A 13802-nucleotide genomic window follows, 5' to 3' on the forward strand; every position below is an offset into this window, starting at 1 on the left:
CCAGCATGGAAGGTATGAAGCCACTCACTTCTGCTACGAGGTCCAAGACAGTGGCTGGGCTCTAAAGAATTCCTCTCGGGGGCCCACCCAGCACCCCTGAAAAGCACTCTAGGCAGCCTGGGGAATGTCTTAAAGAAGCTTTATTGGGACAGAGAGGAGGACAAGGCAGCTCAGTCCTTCTTGGCTGCTGCCTTCCTCATGGCCGCCAGGACATTGCTGAGTTCTTCACGCTTCCTCTTGGCCCGGATGTGAGTCCCCACCTGTTGGGCAGAAGAGCCATCAAGGTCAGTGCTACAAACAGCTGGAAGTTCCAGCATCTTGGCCACAAGGGCTACGTCCCAGCTGGCTGTTGTATAGTTTAGCACAGGGATTCTCAGCGTTGGGTCCTCGGATGTTATTGGACTTCAACTCCAAGGCCCCAAGCAGAGAGGCGCCTCTTTCCAAGGCAGGTCCATTGAAAGGTTTGTGACATCTGGGCTCCCTGAACCTTGCCTCCACTCCTTCCCACCACCACCCACTGTTGGATTTCTGTATCATATTTCTATGCCACCTGACAAGTGCATCCATAGGCAGTGTACGCAAATTAATACAACTATGAAGACCTAAAATGCCTGAAACAATGATAGGAAACCAAAGACTGAGAAAACAGGTGTGCTCTAAGGGTCTTCTTAAAAGACAGCCAGGATGGAGAGACCCGGACTTTAACAGGGAGTGCATTCCAGAGCCCCGGGGCAGCCCCCGAGAAGGCCCAGGCCCGAGAAGCTGCAAGTGGCCTCCCCAGCTGATCTGAATAGAGAGGAGGGTTCATGACAAAGAAGGCACGCTCTTCAATATCCTGGACCCAAGCCATCCAGGGCTTTCTGGGTAATAGCCAGCACTTTGTATTTCGCTCCGAAACATACTGGCAGCCAGTGCAGTTCTTTTAAGATCAGTGTTCTATGGTCCCTTGGGGTTTTCTCAGAGGCTAGTCTGGCTGCCGCATTCTGCACCAACTGTAGTTTCCAGAGTACATACAAAGGCAGCCCCATGTAGAGAGCATTGTAGTGGTCAAGCCAAGAGGTTTCCAGCACATGCACCATTTCCTTCAGAAGTGGGCGCAGCTGACAAGACAGAAGTGCCCCAGCCGCTGCTCAACCTGAGGGACCAGAGAGCATTCTGGATCCAGTTTTCACACCACTCACCCTTTTCTTTATAAACTTCAGTGCCCGCTTGTCCTTGGAGACTTTGAGCAATTCCATGGCCCTTCTCTCATAAGGTGCAAAGCCACACACTTCCCGGATCATGTCCCGGACAAACTTGGTGTGTTTGGTCAGGCGCTACAAGACAAGGGGGGAAACATGAACTTGGTGCCTCTTCCCAAGAGTTTTTTGATGTCCGCTCAGTTAATTTTAGATCCCACTGAGGTGGAATCAGGAAGGCCCCATTCTGAATGCATGTGCCTGCGCACTGCCTTGATACTGCTGCCCAGAACAAAACTCATTCCACACACAGATGGAAAAAATTACGAGGGACCACTGCTCCCCAATATGGATTACTTTTTAAAAAATATTGCTTTGCTCCGAACATGATCATAACAAGCTGTAGAGAGCAGCAGGCCCTCTGCTTTGAAGGAGGCTATGGGGGACATTTCAGAGGTGTATAAAATCATGCATGGAGAAGAGCCTGGACAGAGAGGAATTCTCCTCCCTCTCTCACAGGACGAGAACCAGGGGCCACCCCATGAAACTGATTGCCAGGAAATTTAGGACCAAAAATAGGAAGTACTTTTCCACACAGCACATAATTAATCTGTGGAATTCTCTGCCACAGGATGTGGTGATGGCCATTAGCTTGGATGGCTTTAGAGAAATTCATGGAGAACAGAGCTATGCATAGCTACTAGTCCAAGAGCTATAGACCACCTCCAGCCTCAGAGGCACAATGCCTCTCAATACCAGCTGCAGGGGAGAGGGCATATCCTCACTCCCTGCTTGTGGGCTTCTCGGAGGCATCTGGTGGGCCACTGTGCAAAACATGATGCTGGACTAGATCCATAAGAACAGCCCTGCTGGATCAGGCCTAAGAAGGCCCCCTCTAGTCCAGCATCCTGTTTCCCACAGTGGCCCACCAGATGCCTCTGGGGAGTCCACAGGCAGGAGTTGAAAGGGGCAGGCCCTCTCTCCTGCTGCTCCTCCTCTGCAACTGGTATAGTGAGAGGCATCCTGCCACTGAGGCTGGAGGTGGCCCACAGCCACCAGACTAGTAGCCAAGAACAGACCTGTGCTCCATGAATCTGTCTAAGCCCCTTTCCAGCAGGGCTGTTCTTATGTAAGACTCCCCCAATGCGATCTGTGTTGCTGAGACCTTGCAGAGTTACTTAGGCAAGATATTAAGTTTCTCCTTTTTTTGCATGACTGGTCCCCTTAGCTAAGCAGGGTTCACCCCGATTGCAGATGAAAGTGCGAGCCCTGGAAGAGATTCCCCTCAGGGGATGGAGCCGCTCTGGGAAGGTCCCAAGTCCCCGCCCTGGCAGCAGCATCTCCAAGAGAGGGTGGAGAGATATTTCTGCCTGCAACCTTGGAGAAGCTGCTACTCAGTATCCGGCAGCTTCCCATGTTCCTAGCCCACTGGGCAAGTGCAAGTCAGCAGCCCAGGAGCAGCAGGAAGGGGGCCAAGTGTCTCCCCCCACCCCTGCTACGGTTCCCACCGGTGGGTTGCTCCGGGCCGCATCCTGGCCGAAGTTCCTGGCAACCCACAGCATGTCCAGCGGGACTCCACCAGCCTGGGCTCCGCTGCCGAGCGGGTGCAAGGGGCAGGCCGAGGCTCGTGCTCCCTCCCTCCCTCCCTCCGACTCACCCCTCGGCGTCGGCACTGGCGCGGCTTCGAGACGTTCTTGGTCACCTTGTGGCCTTTGTTCAGGCCCACGGCCATCGGGTAGCGGACCGCCATGGCTGGGGAAGGAAGGGCGGAGAGGAGGGGTGAGGAGGCCTCTAGGGAGCCCGCCTGCCCCAAGCTGGGTCTTCAGCCCACTCCTTGCCATTTCCAGCCCAGACCACTGTGGGGAAGGGGGGTGGCAAGCCTCCGGACCCCAGCTGCGGGGGGGGGGCGCGGGTAGGGGAGAGGGCCGGCCCATGTGCCTTCTAACTAGGGTCCCCCAGATGTGGTTGACTACAACTCCCATAATCCCCAACCCAAGGGGCCATGGCAGCTGGGGATGCTGGGAACTGTAGTCAGCAGCTTCGGGAAGCCTCTCTTCGCGGCCTGCCCCCATCCCCTCCTGCTCGTGGGCTCCCCAGAGGTGGGCGAGCTGCGCAGCGGGCCCGACCCAACAGGCGCCTCCTCTCCCAGGGCGGTCGTCAGGATCCGGGCAGGCGGGCGGGCGAGGCACGGCCCCCGCCCCGAGCTGCAGCGCGAGAAGCTTCCCCCCCCCCGCCCAGAAGCCACAACCAAGCAGCCGGGCCCGGGTATCCGCCGGCTCGCCAGCCCCGGGAGGAGGAGGAGGAGGCCGCCCCGCGAGGACCTCGCCCCTCCAGCAACAGCCGCCCTCCCCGCTGCTGCATTTGGGGCTCCCCCGGCTGCTCCCCGCGGGCGGATGGGCTCGGATTCGCCGCCGCCGGCTCCCGGAGCTCACCTGCTGTAGCTGTTGCTGTGCAATGGAGGCCGCGCCGGAAAAAGGAAAGGAGAACTTCCGGACGCTAGGAAACCATAGAGTATCCCTCCCCGGAAGAGGCGGGGCCAACCAGCCGCTGAAGAGGAGGGTCGGGCTTACTAACCCGGAAGCACTGGCGCGCCGCTCGGCGGCCCCACTTCCGGCTTAGGAGGCAGCCGCCGCGATGGCCTTGGCTGCCGGGCTGGGCTCCGCGCCGGTCCCCCGGGCGGAACTGAAGCTGGTCCGGCTGCTGAGCCGCTGCGAGGCGCTGGCGGCCGACAGGCGGAGCCCGGGCGAGTGGCGGCTGGAGAAGGTGCGCGGGAGCCCCCAGGGTCGCTCCCTTCCTCCCGGCAGGCAGGAATTCACCCGGAGCAGCCCTTTCCAGTGCCTGTGGGCGGTGCTGCACCTGTGGCCTTGCTGCCTGTTTGGGGGCCTTCAGAGGCAGCCACGCGAATGAATGCTCACGTGTCCCCCAAATGCCCCTGGCAGAGCTCCCCTGTCCTCTGACACCCGCGTGGCAGGCCGTGAGCTCATCCGGTGAAGCGCTTTTCCAGCCCTGTGTTTCCGTGCAGCGAAGAGCTACGCCTGTGGGCCTTGGGGGGGGGGGGCAGGCATGCAGTTGCCAAAGGATGGGGGAGGGCGATGGTGGTGACTCCCACTTCTTGCTCAGGAGCACCTGTGTGATGTCCCCCCTAAGAGGAATGGTGTCTAGACACAGACCCTACTACTACTACTACTGCTGCTGCTGCTACTGCAAGAAAGTTTCCAAAGTGCTTTACATAGAGAAATCACACAAATCAGATGGCTCCCTGTCTCCCAAAGGGCTCACAATCTGCGAGGGGGGGGGACCCAAAACAGAAGATAGACCCCAGCAGCAGCAGCAGCAGCAGCCACTGGAGGGATGCTGTGCTGGGGATGGAGAGGGCCAGTTGCTCTCCGCCGGCTCAGTCAAGAGAATCACCCCTGTACAAAGGTGCCTCTTTGCCCAGTTAGCCGAGACGCAGACACGGAAGCTGGAGGCAGGCGCCTTCACAGCCAGGCGGGGACTCAGCGGGCCCAGTGGGCCGAGGCGGCTCCCATTCCCTCCCTTCTGCCCCTGGCTGGGCGTTGCCTCGACTCTTCAAGCCCTCTCCCTGAGCCGCTTTGCCCTCTGCTCCCAGTCAGGTGGGGGCCGGCTGGTCCCTCACCACAGACTGGGGCCAGTCAGGCAGCGGGTCTCCACGGAGTGTTGCCCGGTGGCTGCCCCCCTTGGCCCGGCCTCCTGCGCATGCAGTCTGTCGTGATGCCTTCCTGTGGCATGGCGGGGCAGGCAAGAGCTCGGGGGGTGGGGGGGGAGCTAGGGGCAGCCCGCCCGCCCCTCGCTTGGCTGTCAAGGCGCCTCCTGGTGAAGGGCTGCCGGTGGTGGACTCGGGACTGGGATGCGGCGAGCCAGGTTTGGGCCTGCGCTCCATCCTGACGCTCCTGGTATTGCGCTGGGCAAGCTGCTGCCTACCAGCTAGCCTAGCAGACCTCGCAGGGTTGTTGTGAGGCGCAAGACGCCAGCAAACTGCCTCCGTGGCTGGCTTGGGGGTGGAGAGGGAAGAGTCCCGTGCAGTTCTCTCTTGCGCTCTCAGCGTCAAGACTCCTCTTCGTTTCCGCCCGAGATCCAGTCGGCCCGTTCCGCCGTGTTCCTCCACGGCAGTTGAGCCGCCAGAGGCTTTTCCAAGCACTCGGCCCTGGGACTTCAGAATCCCGCCGGGAAGAAAGTGAGCTCTCGCCTGCCCAGCTCCCCTGGAGGTGTTCCTGACACCCTGAGGTGTGGGTGTCCTTCCCCGAGGCAGGGTGGGTGCCGTGGCCCCAGAGAGCCTCCTGCGGACAGGCTGCTTCCTTCACTGCGGGCGGCGTTGTGGACTGGCAGGCCGAGACTTCCAGCCGCCACGGGCTGATGCTCCAAGAGGGGCTGGCTTCTCCTGGCGGTGGCCTTTCACGTTGCCGCTGCCTGCCGAGGAGAGCCTTGGTGCTCTTCTTGAGTTGGGGCGGGTTTGGCAGCCTGCCCTTTTCCGTTTGAAAAGCCGCACCCCGGCACGTCGAGGTGCCTGCGCTGTGAGAAAGCAGCCCAGGCAGTGGCTGGCGGGGTGGGGGTGGGGGGGGGCTGTGTCCTTTCCCGGTCGCTAACGGTGTTTAACTGGTGGGGTTTGCTGTCACGGGGCTCTGGCGAGGGCCACGAGGGGGCTGAGGGGGCCTTGGAAAGGGCAAGCCCGATTCTTGGAGGACTGGTCTTCTCCCGAGCCTGAGCTGTGGCAGAGCCTCCTGCCTGCTTCAGTCCAGAGGGAGCATCCCCGGGAGGCCTGGCTGCGGCCTCCAGGCCCTGCTTGTGGGCTTCCCAGAGGCCTCTGCCGGACTTGGAGGGCCTTCTTTTCTGAGCCAGCCGGGCATGGCTTCACGTCGTCCTCTGGAGTGCTGATGCCCGGCTGCCGGGGAGGTGCCCATTCGCTTGTGGATGCAACAAGGAACTCCGTTGAGATCCCCACCCCAAGCTTGGCTAGTTGCTGCAGCCTCTCCTCTGCAGGCCTCCCCTTCCGTGCCCCCCCCGGGCGGTTAGCTCACCTTGCTAACTCAGCCCAGAGGCACCTTGGGAAAGCGGCGGTTCTCTCGGCTGAGCAGGGGGAGAGCAACTGGCCTTCTCCAGCCCCAGCACAGCCTCCCTCCAGTGGCGGTTGCTGGTGTGTCTACCTTATGCTTCTTTCTAGATGGCGAGCTTTTGGGGGACGGGAGACTCTCTGATTTATGTCGTGTTCTTTGTAAACCGCTTTGAGACCTTTGCTTGAAGAGCGGGCTAGAAATAGCAGTCGCAGTTGCGCTCTTGCCTGGAGAGGCGTCTCCTCGGCTCCTGCGTGCCAGAGAAGAGACACGCCCCAGAGCAGCTTGCGTCTCTCTTCAGCTCCCCCCCAAATGCTCCTTGGAAGGAGAGTTCCCAGGGTCAGAGGGTTGGGGGCCGGTGGCACCTGCATCCCAGGAAGGCATCCGCGCCCCCACCCGGCCCCCCAGCATGGCATCTCCTCCTCCTTCCCACCTGGGCATCCTTGGCCCACGCTCTGGCATCTGGACTGGTGCCTGGGAGACGTGTGGATTCCTGTGGGCTGCCAACCGGGTGGGTGGTGTCCCTGCCAGGGGAGCACATCTCCTCCTCCTCCTCCTCCATCTGAGCTGCTGCTCCACCTGCCAGCTTCAGGCGACTCTGGCGTCGGGCTTGGCCGTTCCTCAGTTCCTGGGAAGCAGGAGGTCTCTGGGAAGCGGTTGTGCCACCCAGCCTGCTAACCCAAGAAGGGTGCTCCGGAACTGTCTTGGGCTGTTGCCCACTCAAAGCTGCCATGTTGATTACATCGGCTGGCTTGGGAGGAAACTCCACTGGCGGGATTGGTGTCCGTGGCAAGGGGAAGGGCACAGAGAGCTTGGTTCAGGCCACCTCTTCTTCTTCTGTCTCCCAAAGGTTGGGGGGAGTGTCGATTCTGTACCTGTATCCTGTTTTGCCCTCACCACAACCCTGCGAGGTAGGGTTAAGCTGACAGACAGTGGCTCAGCCAAAGCTGCCTCCAGCTAGAGCTGCTGCTGCCGCCGCCACCACCACCTCCAAACCAGGCCCCAAGACTGGAGAGCAAGGCCTGGGCCTCCGTCACTCAGGCCTGCCATCCCTTTTGTTCTCCCCAGTACGTAGCTGCCCTGGAGGAGATGCTGCTCGCACTGAAGAAGCACGCCAGGTGAGTTGGTTGCGCTGGGTGTCGGCAGGGCCCTCTCGAGGCACAGATGGGACAGGCGGGGCACCCCACGGCAGGCTGTGCTTGGAACTGGGCTGACCCTGAGCTGCCCATAAGTGAAGGGGAGGGGCGTGATGAGCCCGGAAAAGTAGCGCTTAGTGGTAGCTTCTGTGGGCCCTAGTTCAGATGCTGGCTCCGTCACGCTCTGTGGCAGTAAAAAAAGCCCCTAAAAATGCAAGTACAAAAAATTAAAAAATCGGTGGCCCTCGGTTTCTGGTGGCTGCTTTAAACTGCTGTGTGTCCAAAGACATTGCAGTTGGGCCTGGGAAACCAGGCTGTATGAGTCCACACACGGCAGGGGGCACGGCAGTGGGGAGGTGAGGGGCGGACCCCCCCCCACGCCCAGATCTGAAGCGTTGTGTTTGCTGCCGTTTGTTGTCAGTTTGGCTTTCTGCGTAGTGCATTGAGTTAACCTGCCCATAAAACCGCCCAGTAAAACGTTACGGCTGTCAGGCGGGAAAACGCCCTTGGAGCCGACCGTGCTCGAAAGCGCAGCAGAGACACGACGGGGCCCACCTCTGGCCCCGGGTGCTCTGCAGTGCCAAGCGAGTGCCTCCCACAGAAAAGCTGCCTCTGCGGGGGTCCCCGGCTCTTCCCCAGTCGCCTTGGCCCGGCCTGGCCCGGCTGTGTGGGCTCTTTTCGCCTGGTTGGAAGGACTTGGGCGAGCGGGGCGGGGAGGCCCCTGCGTGGTGACCTGTCCTGGGATGGTCTCTTTCAGCAAGCCAGCTCCCGAGGTGCTGAATGAATATTCCCGCAAGGTGGATTTCTTGAAAGGGATGTTGGAAGCAGAGAAGTTGGTGAGCACTTCCCGGCTGGCTTGGGCACCCAGGAACAGGTTTTCCGGCTCAGTTCTGTCCTCGGGCGCACTTTGGGCGCGATGCATGGTTACCTCTGGGGTGGAGACGAGATTCCGGCCCCCTGGCCTGGTAGAGGCTGCGTCCTGAGGGCCAGGTGGAGTAGCCTCACCAGCCTCACCACATCAGGCCAGCTGCCGAGGGGTCATCGTGGGCAAGCCGGTCTCTTGCCTTCACGTCCGGCTTGTGGGCTTCCCAGAAGCGCCTGGTGGGCCACCGTAGGAAACGGGGCACTGGACTAGCTTCCTTTTCTTTTCTTTTAACCAATGTTGTCTTCCAGTCGTCGTTGTCTGAAAAGGTGCTGGCCAATCAGTTCCTGGCCCCCGGGCGGACCCCCACCACAACCAAGGAGCGGACCCCAGCGACCAAGACGGTGCACCTGCAGACCAAAGCCCGCTACACGGGCGAGATGAGGAGCGAGCTGCTTGGTACAGTATGTCCTCCTGGCCCAGGCGGCCACAGCCCTCCCCACTCCCTCTCCCCAGAGGGGCCTGTTGCCAAGCTGGAAGGAGCCGCCCTTCTCCTCCTCCGCGACGAGGGTGGCGTGGTGGTCGTCTTCACCCCAGTTCCGTCTGCCTGCTCTTCCTCTGGGTGCTTTCTCACACACACACACACACCCCACACTTTTAGGGTTCAGCCAAGGCTGGCAGCTTAGCTAACTTGGCCAGTGTCGTTGCTGCCTCTGTGGGGACAGGCAAGCAGGAAGGGTGCCGCTGCTCTGCTTTGCGGGTCTGGCGCAAGCGCCCGGGCTCCCCAGAACCGGGGCCCCCACAAGTGCCTCCCTCTGCCCTCGCATCACCCCTTAACCTCTTTCTCTCTCTCCCCCGCGGCCACACTTCTTTCTGCTTCCCCAGGACCCCTCCTGTGTTGCTGGTAAGTGTCTGCTGACCGTTCCTCACATTCAGGGAAGCTGCAGTTCACTGAAGGCAAGACTGGAGCATCTCTCCTCTTTAAAAAGAAACATTAAACATCGCATTTTATTTTTAAGCCTTGCACTGGTAGCGCCCCCTTCCCCAGTGGCTTCATAGCAAGAGCCACGCCGGCTCAAACCAAAGGGAGTCAGTTTCTCGCGGCTGCCAACCCAATTCCTCGGGCAAGCCCAGAAGCGCGGAGGCAGAGAGCCCTTTCCCGCGGCCGCTTCCCAGGGGGTTTCCTCTGGACCCGGAGGCAGCATGTCCGCTTCATGGCTAGTTCCCGCTGGCAGCCCCGTCCTCGGAGAATCCCCCACCCAGCAAGCCCTTTGGATTGGCTTCGCTTCAGCAACGCTCCCATCGTGCTCCTGTTCCCCTCGACTCTTGGGGGGTGACCTCCTTGGGCACCGTCTCTTGCCTGGCCTCTGCTGCTGCCCTTGCTCTGCTTCAGCTGCCTTTCCCGGTTTCCTGGAGAAGCCTCTTTGGGGAAAGGGCGTTTGCAAGCTGCTGAAAGCAATTTTCTTTCCCCCTTCTCAGATCTGGAAGAGATGAGCTTGCGGAAACGCACGTAAGTGTCGGGGGCATTTGGGGGTGTTGTGGTCTCTGGTCGGATAGACTGTCTCTGTTGATTCCAACTCAGATGAACTTGGATTCTGCTGAGTTGGAGAGGCAGGAAAGAGGAAGCCGGGCAACGCCCCTTCGCCAGTGCCAGGAATTCCAGGTGTGTGCCCTGGATCTGGCACTGCCTGCTTCGGGGAGCGAGGGGCACAGACGTTGGCTTGGCTCACTGGGGGGCTTGGGAGCAAAACAGGGCAGCCCCTCAAGGGTTGAGGGGCTAGCCTCTCTGTTGGCCGGATATGGCCGGAAGTCCCCGGCGCGCCTGCACACACCGGCACAGGCGTGCGCACCTCGCACCCGCAGGCGCATCGGGGACTTCTGGGCGGCAGGGAGGTACGCAAAAAAAGGATGCCGGGGCGAGGGGTAAGTGCACCCTCCCCCACTCTTAAAGCAGCACCCCCGCTGCCGTCGAATGGAGGCCCATAAAGGGCCTCCCAACTGGTTCCGTGCACATCCCTGGTGTGCCCCTCTGCTCCCAGGATGCTCTGGGCCTCTGCCCTTCAGCCCTGGTGCCAACTGGCCGGGGAGCTGGCGGGGGGGCTGCTTGCCAAGCGGCTTTGGCTCAGGGAGATTCGGAGTACTGCTCTGGGGCCGATTCAGTGCTGTTTGGCTTAAACTGTGGGAGAAGCCTCCGTCATAAAGACGCCTTTGGGGAAGGCGTCTCTCTTGGCAGCATAGTCGACCGGACGACGCCTGCGGTGGGGAAGGCGCTCAACCTCCCCTCGGTGCTCCCCAGGGGCCCCCTGCCGGACGAGAAGCAGTCAGCTGCCGAGCTGGACGCCGTCCTGCAGCACCACCACAGCATCCAGGAGAAGCTGGCCGAGGAGATGCTGCACCTGGCGCGCAACCTCAAGAACAGCACGCTGGTGGCCCAGAATGTGATCAAGCAAGATAACCAGGTGCGGCCTTGGCGCTGGTGGGGGCTCCCCCAGGCTGCCTTGCGGTTGTGACCGGCTGCGGCAAGGCCCTGGGCCCCTGCGGGAGGCCACGGGGGAGGGGGGGCGCTTGGGGGAGCGGGGAGGGCTGGCGCGGCCCTGACCTTCCCGCCCTCCCCTGGCGGTGTGCCCGCCCCCGAGAGGCGCCCCCTTCCCTGCCACTCAGGGCAGTGCCCCCTCCTCCATGCCGGGTTTGTTCTAGACGCTGTCGCATTCGCTCAAGTTGGCTGACCAGAACTTTGAGAAGCTGAAGGACGAATCCGACCGCCTGGAGCAGCACACCAAGAAGTCCGTCAACTGGCTCCTCTGGCTGATGCTGATCGTCGTCTGCTTCATCTTCATCAGCATGATCCTGTTTATCAGGATCTTCCCCAAGCTGAGGTGACTTCTTGCCTCGCCGCCGCCGCAGCAGCAGCCCTGGCACACACACACACCCACCCCCGCCCGGCTCCCCTTTTCCCTGCCAAGCCCTCGCTCCCCGGCTCCAGCTCCATGCTGGCCGGCCAGCCTCTGGCCCTGTTTGAAACGCCTCTCTGTGTGAGGAAGAGCCGCAAGGGACCTCCCAGCGGGAGAAGCAGCCCTTCAGCCTGGCAGGGCCTGAGGAGAGACGCCTTGCGTGGTGGCAGGAGGCAGGCGGAGACCCTTGCCTGCCGGGGGGTGGGGGGCAGTGTGCTGGTGCAGAGAATGGCGCCTCTTGTGGGACGGGGGAGAGGAGGAACTGGCCGCTTCTGAGGCCTGGTGCTCAGCGCAGCCCTGTGCCCTGCTGAGCTGAGCTGAGATCGCAGAGCCGGATCCCTCCTTCACACACCCAGGGAGCCTTGTAGGCACACAGCTCACGCATCAGGGAACAGGAGAGACGGCAACCCTCCTCTGTCTCTACTCGTTTCCTATAGGCAGGGGTCCTCCAACCTGTGAGCTCCCCCCCCCCACTGCCTGAAGCGGTAGAGTCCAGGCACAGGCCTGCCGCTTGGCCTCTGCTTGTGAGAACTCGGCCACACGCCCCTGGGCGGTTTGGCCGCGGCCCCTGAGCTCTGAGGCAGCAGCTCCGTGGTCGCGCCTGGCGGCAGCCGGCCCTAAGGCCAGGAGGGTTTGCTCTCGTCTCCTTCCCTTGGCATGAGCTTCTCTCGTCTCCAACTGCAGGCAAGTGGTGCCTGGGCTGTGCCTCATGGGAAGGAAGGCCTCCCCGGGAGCCAGGGCTGCTCCCCCCCCGCCGCCGGCTGCTGCTGCCGGTGTCTGCACACACCGGGTGGTGTGGGACCCCCTCGCCAGCACCCAGGTTGCCAGCAGTGGCCGGGAACTCCACGAGGCTCCCTTTCCTCTCGCAGCCTCCACGTGGCGGGTGGTGGGATCTGGAGGGGAGTGGGCCCTGGGCAGGCCTGGCTGCAGGCGCCTCCCTCGTTGCGGGAGAAAGCCGGTCTTCTCTGCGGCTGATCAAGAGCTCCCCGTCAGGAACAACCCTGCAGGGAAAGGGCTGGCAGCGTGGCCAAACACCTGTGGCAAGCCGCCTCTCCCTTTCTGGGCCCCACCGGAGCTTGGCAGGGACGCAGGGCAGAGAGGGGGCGGGGGGGCGTGGAGGAGGGTGCCTGCCGCTGCCCCTCCCTCACCTTGCAAGGAGGAGGGCCTCTTGTCCCCGGCCAATAAAAGGTTCTTCCGAAGGAGTGTCTCTGCCTACTGATTTGGGACTGATAAGCAGAGGGCAGGGAGGCTGGCAGGGGCCGGGAAGAACAGAATCGCGGGGAGATGCGAACTCCATTGCCAGCCTGCCTGTCGCAACCTGCGCACGCCACTCTTGGCGGGAGGCAGCTATGGGAAATGCGCTCCCCGTCGTGTCTCAGAGGGGAGCTAGGTGTCCCTTTGGGGGAGCACAGTGGGGTCGCCCCCAGGCGGGGGTGTGGGTGCTTTCTCTCTGGAACAAGCCTGTGTTGTGGTCGTGGAGAAGGCGGGGGCCAGCAGCTGCCTGTCGCTTCCCGCTCCCCACTGGGACCTCTGGCCACACTCTCTGCCAGAGGAGGGGGTTTAGGCCAGCCATTTCAAGAGGTGGGGGGTGGGAGTGGTCAACCTCCCATGGCAATAAAAGTGACATTCGGGGGGGTGTAGTCAGGAAGGTGTCCCCAGGAACCTGTACTGGTCTACCTATACCTGAGTATAGTACACTGCTGGTTTTTACTCAAAATGACATGGACGTGGGAAAATGCACATATCTGGTCCTCTGTTGGTCCCATTCATTCACGAGTTACTTGCCTAGCCTAAAACTCATCTCAAATTAAAGGTAAAAAATAGTTCTTGATTGTACTGTTAAGCTAAGATGCTATCTCAAATGGCTTACACAAGGAGTATGCAGAAAGATCCGGAGTACGTTGAAATGGATAAGAAACAGGGGTCCACACACCCCAAACTTTGTGTAAACTTTGCTCTGTTTTTGCCCTCAATTGGATTATGCAAAAAAAGCCGTGTACCCGGCTAAATTTTGCCATCTTGCATTTTGATGTAAAGAGACAGTGTGTGCAGGGAAACCCTTTTGCTGGGTTGATGTGGCCTCCTTCATCCACACCTCCTTGCAGCTCATTCTGCTGAGAGGAGCTACCCTTTCACAATCCGTTGGCACTGACTCAAAACTGGGCCTTTTATAGGGTTGCCTCGGGACTTTGGAAATGCGCTTCCTAACAAAATTACAGCCTCCCTTTCTCTGGATGTTCTTAAGAGAAATCTGAGAACATACCTGTTTCGCCAGGCTTTTAACGTATAGCTTTTAAGTTTGAGGTTTTTAAATCTGTATTCTAAATTGTTGTGTGTGTTAATTGTTGTGTGTTAGATGGTGGACTGCCAAGTCAGAGATCTGTGCTGCACACCCCACCCAGGCAACCACGCATCCACAGGGCCGGAAGACTCCTGTAATGTCCCAAACTGAGCATTACGTGAGAGAATGGTTTGGGCCAAATGCAATGGAAGACCTGCCGGATGCGTTGGAATCATCTCATGTGGCTGCTCTACTGGATGCAGCTCAAACAGCGGCAGGTGTAGGAGAGGGAAACTGTCAGGCAGCATCCGGTGAAATCAAGCAG

The 13802-nt window shown here is 60.6% G+C and overlaps 2 protein-coding genes across 3 annotated transcripts; one reads left to right on the forward strand and one right to left on the reverse strand.

Moving 5' to 3' along the window:
* Positions 1-122: 122 nt before the first annotated feature.
* Positions 123-3761, reverse strand: RPL36 (ribosomal protein L36). Its single transcript, XM_053291762.1, has 4 exons — positions 3611-3761; positions 2836-2930; positions 1182-1316; positions 123-260 (listed from the first exon to the last, which is right to left on the reverse strand). Exons 2-4 carry the CDS (start codon positions 2926-2928, stop codon positions 171-173), a joined length of 318 nt encoding a protein of 105 aa, XP_053147737.1. The 5' UTR covers positions 2929-2930; positions 3611-3761; the 3' UTR covers positions 123-170.
* USE1 (unconventional SNARE in the ER 1) lies at positions 3707-12395 on the forward strand. 2 transcript variants are annotated; one of them, XM_053291748.1, is made up of 8 exons: positions 3707-3941; positions 7316-7365; positions 8141-8219; positions 8557-8709; positions 9131-9149; positions 9725-9755; positions 10542-10704; positions 10943-12395. In XM_053291748.1, exons 1-8 carry the CDS (start codon positions 3813-3815, stop codon positions 11123-11125), a joined length of 807 nt encoding a protein of 268 aa, XP_053147723.1. In that variant the 5' UTR covers positions 3707-3812; the 3' UTR covers positions 11126-12395. The 2 variants fall into 2 exon arrangements, with proteins under 2 accessions (XP_053147723.1, XP_053147724.1); XM_053291749.1 differs by lacking the exon at positions 9131-9149 and having other exon boundaries at positions 3719-3941; positions 8557-8704.
* The last annotated feature ends 1407 nt before the right edge of the window (positions 12396-13802 follow it).

The sequence above is a fragment of the Hemicordylus capensis genome, chromosome 2 (assembly GCF_027244095.1).
Source record: "Hemicordylus capensis ecotype Gifberg chromosome 2, rHemCap1.1.pri, whole genome shotgun sequence".
Taxonomy (NCBI): domain Eukaryota; kingdom Metazoa; phylum Chordata; class Lepidosauria; order Squamata; family Cordylidae; genus Hemicordylus; species Hemicordylus capensis.

Excerpts from the sequence above, each read along its gene's own strand:
- RPL36 (XM_053291762.1), bottom strand. The coding sequence starts at position 2,928 with ATGGCGGTCCGCTACCCGATGGCCGTGGGCCTGAACAAAGGCCACAAG. Across the intron at positions 1,317-2,835 it reads GCCAGTGCCGACGCCGAGGG|CGCCTGACCAAACACACCAA; the intron begins GTGAGTCGGAGG and ends CTTGTCTTGTAG. Across the intron at positions 261-1,181 it reads TGAAGTTTATAAAGAAAAGG|GTGGGGACTCACATCCGGGC; the intron begins GTGAGTGGTGTG and ends TCTGCCCAACAG.
- USE1 (XM_053291748.1), top strand. The coding sequence starts at position 3,813 with ATGGCCTTGGCTGCCGGGCTGGGCTCCGCGCCGGTCCCCCGGGCGGAA. Across the intron at positions 9,756-10,541 it reads ATGAGCTTGCGGAAACGCAC|GGGCCCCCTGCCGGACGAGA; the intron begins GTAAGTGTCGGG and ends GGTGCTCCCCAG. Across the intron at positions 10,705-10,942 it reads TGATCAAGCAAGATAACCAG|ACGCTGTCGCATTCGCTCAA; the intron begins GTGCGGCCTTGG and ends GGTTTGTTCTAG.